This window comes from Microtus oregoni, unplaced genomic scaffold (assembly GCF_018167655.1).
Source record: "Microtus oregoni isolate MIOR12 unplaced genomic scaffold, Mior012 000049F_ref0000343, whole genome shotgun sequence".
In the NCBI taxonomy this organism is placed as follows: domain Eukaryota; kingdom Metazoa; phylum Chordata; class Mammalia; order Rodentia; family Cricetidae; genus Microtus; species Microtus oregoni.
In genome coordinates this window covers 8115016-8119837 of record NW_024543223.1, presented here as the reverse complement: position 1 = coordinate 8119837, position 4822 = coordinate 8115016, and the positions used below count along the sequence as shown (strand labels likewise).

At 54.1% G+C, this 4822-nt stretch overlaps 1 protein-coding gene across 1 annotated transcript; it reads right to left on the bottom strand.

Annotated features, from left to right (window-relative positions):
- Positions 1-336: 336 nt before the first annotated feature.
- Positions 337-3831, bottom strand: Drd5 (dopamine receptor D5). Its single transcript, XM_041636523.1, has one exon. It carries the CDS (start codon positions 3103-3105, stop codon positions 1693-1695), a length of 1413 nt encoding a protein of 470 aa, XP_041492457.1. The 5' UTR covers positions 3106-3831; the 3' UTR covers positions 337-1692.
- Positions 3832-4822: the final 991 nt, after the last annotated feature.

Sequence of the window (4822 nt, the reverse complement as noted above, 5' to 3'; positions counted from 1 at the left end):
TATGAGAGAAGGGGAAAAAAACCCAAAAAGTTTGTCATCAAGTCCTCCCGTTTATAAGTGCACCCAGAAACTGAGTACCAGAGGGCCATGGACTTACTCGGGATCATGCAACCACCTCCACAATTCTGACACAGTGCACGCTTCCCAGCCCCTGCCTGTGCCCTCAGGGAGCTGCTTAGCTATGGGTTTGCAAGGAGTCAAAACCTGAACACAGTCCTCAGGTCCCAGTATCAGTTTGACAAAAACCATAGGACTCAGAGTGAAGCTTTCTCTCAGCCTCACTGCTCAGAAAAAGATCCATTCAACAAGCGTTTATTAAACACGATGTGGCAGGCACTGCGCGTTTTACAAGAAACAAGACACGGCTGTTCAGACAACTCACAACACAATGGTCTGTAAGGAAACCAAGATTGATTGAACTGTCCTTGAGAAGCCGTCTTTGAAGCAGGGGAGTGTATGCACAGTTCATTTGTTTTTGTTGTATTTTTACATCTGTGCAAATGAAATCATTTCAGAATAAAGTACCCTTTGCTGTGCTCGGCACAGAGAAGGAAAGGCAGACAGGTGGGCTCCCTTGTGAGTCCCTCGCCCTATGCGTGCATCTGGTCACTTTTCACCCCTGGCTTCTGCATGTAGGTTGAAGTCATTTCTTTCGCTACTGGCTGCAAACAAAATCATCTGCTTCCAAGCAGGATTTAGGTGTTGAAGCATATTGAAACATATCGCATCTAAAAGACCCTAGAAAACGTGGTTTGCAGAACGCATGTCAGTCTGAAGCAGTCCAGAGGTGGAGGTGACAGGGCTGTTGTTCTAGGTGGCCCTTTTAATGAAGTGAGAGCCTTTGTCTCGCGACTAGGACCGTTGCCTCCTGCGACCCTAGAAGAAGGGTCCAAGAGATAAGATTTAACGGAGCATCAGGCTTGAGAAGTCTGAATCTAACACTGTGGAGGTGAAGCTAGCTTTCAGTGTGCCCTGGAGGTGTGACTGCCTGATTGAAAGAAAGCTGAGAAATCAGCACGTCCTCAAGGCCCCTTGTCTGGTGTGTTCCCTAAAGCTCGCTGCTCAGCAAAAGACAGTGTGCTCCAAAATCTAGCTGTCTTTCAAGAGCACGCTGAGGCTTTGCCGGGAGCAGCCCTCACTGGGGTTCCGCCAGGAGCAACACTGAACCAACCCACAACACGAAGGGGACTCCCCCCACCTGCCAGCACATGACCTGTGACCTCATTAAAAACCAGAACAAATTAGGAAGACCTCCCAGGCCCAGAAAGGGGCCCCAACCTAAGCTAAACAAAGCACGGGGCTACAGACTCTAAGTCTCTGGTAAGTCACAGTGCACCCCAACTACTGCCCTTCAGAAAGCTGTCATTTAAAAAGCAACCCAGGCACAAATCACAGAACAAGCCTATGTCAGGAAGGTTAAGCTGACGTGTGCTCTTAAAGGACCAGGGTTCTTTCTCTCTTCCCTAATGGGAATACTTTTCTGAATAAACTCAGAATATCTGAGGTTATTACAACAACAGCCTTGGCTAATTTTCTCAGCTAAGAATCGTTTGGTTTCTATGCAGCTGGCCTACAAAAAGCATATGCACACTGGGAGAGTGTGTGTGTGTGTGCGTGCGTGCGTGTGTGTGTGTGTGTGTGTGTGCATGCCTGCTAATATGGCTGCAATTGTATATTCTCATGAGGATATTTCTAAGCAGTTTTATGGAAACAGTTGGGGGTGAGAGGTGAGATTTTGCCTAAGGAAACCTCCTCCTCCTCACAGTTAAGCTCCCAGACAGAGTGGGCAGCCGGTTCACCGTCTGGGGTGGTTGGAGAGATTTGGGACATGTGATCAAAAGGCCCCTCCTCTTCCTCATCCACCTCCCTGTCTGCAGAGGACACCGCATTGGGGATCATGTGGACATAGGTAGCAGCGATCTCCTTATGGAAGACGGTGTCTTGATTGTAGGAGATGAGTTCATTACTGATGTTCACAGTCTGCACGGGGGTCCGGAAGCAGAGGTGGTTGCACCCCAGCAACTGGGCAAACACCTTCCGGAAGTCAGCGTTGAAGGCATAGATGATGGGGTTGAGAGAGGAGTTGGCCCAGCCAAACCAGACGAATATGTCAAAGGTGGTCTCACTGACACAATGGAAGCCAGTCCTTGGGCCCTGGCCATCCCCACTGCTGCAGAAAGGAATCATGCAGTTAAGGATAAAGAAAGGTAACCAACAACACACGAAGACCCCCATGATCACTGACAGTGTCTTGAAAACCTTGGTCTCCTTCTTGATGGATGCTCGCAGGCTGGGGTCAGATTCGCAGGCCCCGCGACTCCGACAGCTCTGAGCATGCTCAGCTGCCCTCTCCAGGGAGGAGATCCGGCGGATCTGCACCTGGGCAATGCGGTAGATGCGCGTGTAGGTCACGATCATGATGGCCACCGGGATGTAGAAGCTAATGAGCGAGGAGGAGATGGCGTAAGTTCGGTTCAGGCTGGAGTCACAGTTCTCCGCCCAGCCTTCCTCCCAGGGCGTCCCATTGGACAGTAGGCCCTCTCGGCCCTGGGAGCCTGCCTTGTCTCTGTGCCAATTGAGTTGGACCGGAATGAAGGAAATGAGGATGGACAAGGCCCAAACCAGGCCCACCATGACCAGGGCTACGCGCTGGGTCATCTTGCGCTCGTAGCGGAAGGGCCTGGAGATAGCCCAGTAGCGGTCTACACTGATGATACACAGATTCAGGATGGAGGCAGTGGAACACATGATGTCAAAGGCCACCCAGACATCGCAAAAAGCCCCAAAGGGCCAGTACCCAGCCACCTCAGCCACGGCCTTCCAGGGCATGACCAGCAATGCCACGAAGAGATCTGAGACTGCTAAGGATACGATGAAGATGTTGGTCATCTTGGCGCGCAGGTGGCGGCTGCGTACGATGGCTGCACACACTAGCACATTGCCAAGCAAGGTCCAGACTATGAGGAGAGTCAGGAGGCCGGCGGTAACCACCTGCGCGGGTCCCAGCTGGGCCGCTGAGTCCCCTGGGGCGCCCACCTGCGCCAGCTGCCGCAGCAGCCCCAATCGCACCCGATGCGCGGTGCCATTGCGCCCAGGCGGCAGCATGTCCTTCTGGGTAGCACTGGCAAATCGACCCAACTTCGACCCTGCACCCCCCTAGAAGCCCCATCTGGCACCCCAGAGGGTGCTCAGGGCCCTGCAACTGACCGTTCCCAGACCCGAGGGTCGCTCACCCTGCGCTGTACGGGATTCCGGAGTGGTGACAGCCTCGCGCGCCTCTGGTTCCCGCGATGGGGCAGGAAGCGACCAGTGCCTGCGGGTCGCCTGGTCTGCGATTCTGTGGCGGTAGAGAGTCGGGGGGCCGCTGCGGCTGCTCCTGGTTCCCAGTCGGAGAAGCTTAGAGCGGCCGCCAAAGGGGGCGGGGGCCCGAGCCGCGGGCACCGGACGATCTCTGTGGTGGCTGCCAGGTCCCGCGCGCCCGCCCCTATCAGTCGCGCTCTGCCGCTCGCGCGCCCTCCCACCTGTGCCCTGGCGCCGTGACTCTCCGCGTCGTTCTCCGAATCCAGAGACTACACACAGGTCCGAGAGAGGCCCCAGTGTCACACCCTTGTCCCGAGTTTGGGAAATAGCTCCATCTCCCCAACATCAGGAGCCTCTTCCCGGCCACCTCTGGGGCTCCAGCCCTGGCCACGTTTGTAAGAGAGGTGGGACACTGCGGATCCAGACAAACTAGAGACTTGGGGATAGGAGGGCGGCCTTAGATGTGACAGCCTCGTCCTGAACCATATTCTGGGTCATAAGACTCTGAATTCCCTACTTAACTTTGGTGATCCTTGCTTTCTTCTCCCAGCAGAGACAATGAGATCTACTTCCCCGGGTGCACGAGAAGTTGGGAGAGTCACACAGAAAGTGCTCAGGAGATACTGACGCCTGAACCTCAAGGCCATCTGTGAGAACCAAGTCTCGACAAGAGTACTTCCCCACCAACCCTTACATAGAGTCGACCCTCCCTTCCTAATTTTGGATGTGCTCGATTTACCGGGGAAGGGGGGCGGCAGGTGACTCAGTGTTTCACAGAAACTAATGCCGAAAAAGCCCAAGCTGGAGAGGGAAAGGGAAACAGTGGGGAGAGCGAGAAGAGACAGCAGTGTTCCCCAGCCTTCACGCGTCTCTCAGACACTGAGTTCCTCATGATGTTCCTGTCTCTCTGGTGATGCTGAACTCAGTTGCCAGGGAAGGAAGCAGGCGCCTGAAGATTGCACCTCCCCTGGTGGTGTTGCCTCCGGTTCCAGCTGCTTGTTCTACACCCAGATGCGCCTGCGCTTTGACCAGCTCCTCAGACAACCTCGCAACTGAGCCTCAAACACCCTTTCCCCTTAACATTCTTGCTCCTGGTTTTCTCCTGGGAGAGATGGACAGATCATCTCTCCCAGTGCCAGAGCACAAATTGGACAGTTCCCGCCTCTACTCTCCGCCACCTTGTCTCTGAATTCCTTATGATGTCACCATCCCAGTCTCCAGATTCTGACCTGATCCCATGCCCACCCTCCACTCAACCACAAGAAGAGTTCTTTTCTGCTTTGTGATTGGGTAGCAAAATAGTACGGTTTCTCCTGGCTAGGAAGTTCCCTGTGAGTCTGGGCCTTTGGCCCATACAGGACAGCTCATCAACTTGCCCTTGCTCCCCTCTGCCCATGGCTCCTACTGCTTCTCCTGAGTTTCCTCCACATTTGCCCTGTGTTTGAGAAGGCAACAGTACCACTCCAAAGAAAGGCCCAGATGGGTCAGGTGGGAATTCCCAAACCTGAGCTAACCTGTACTC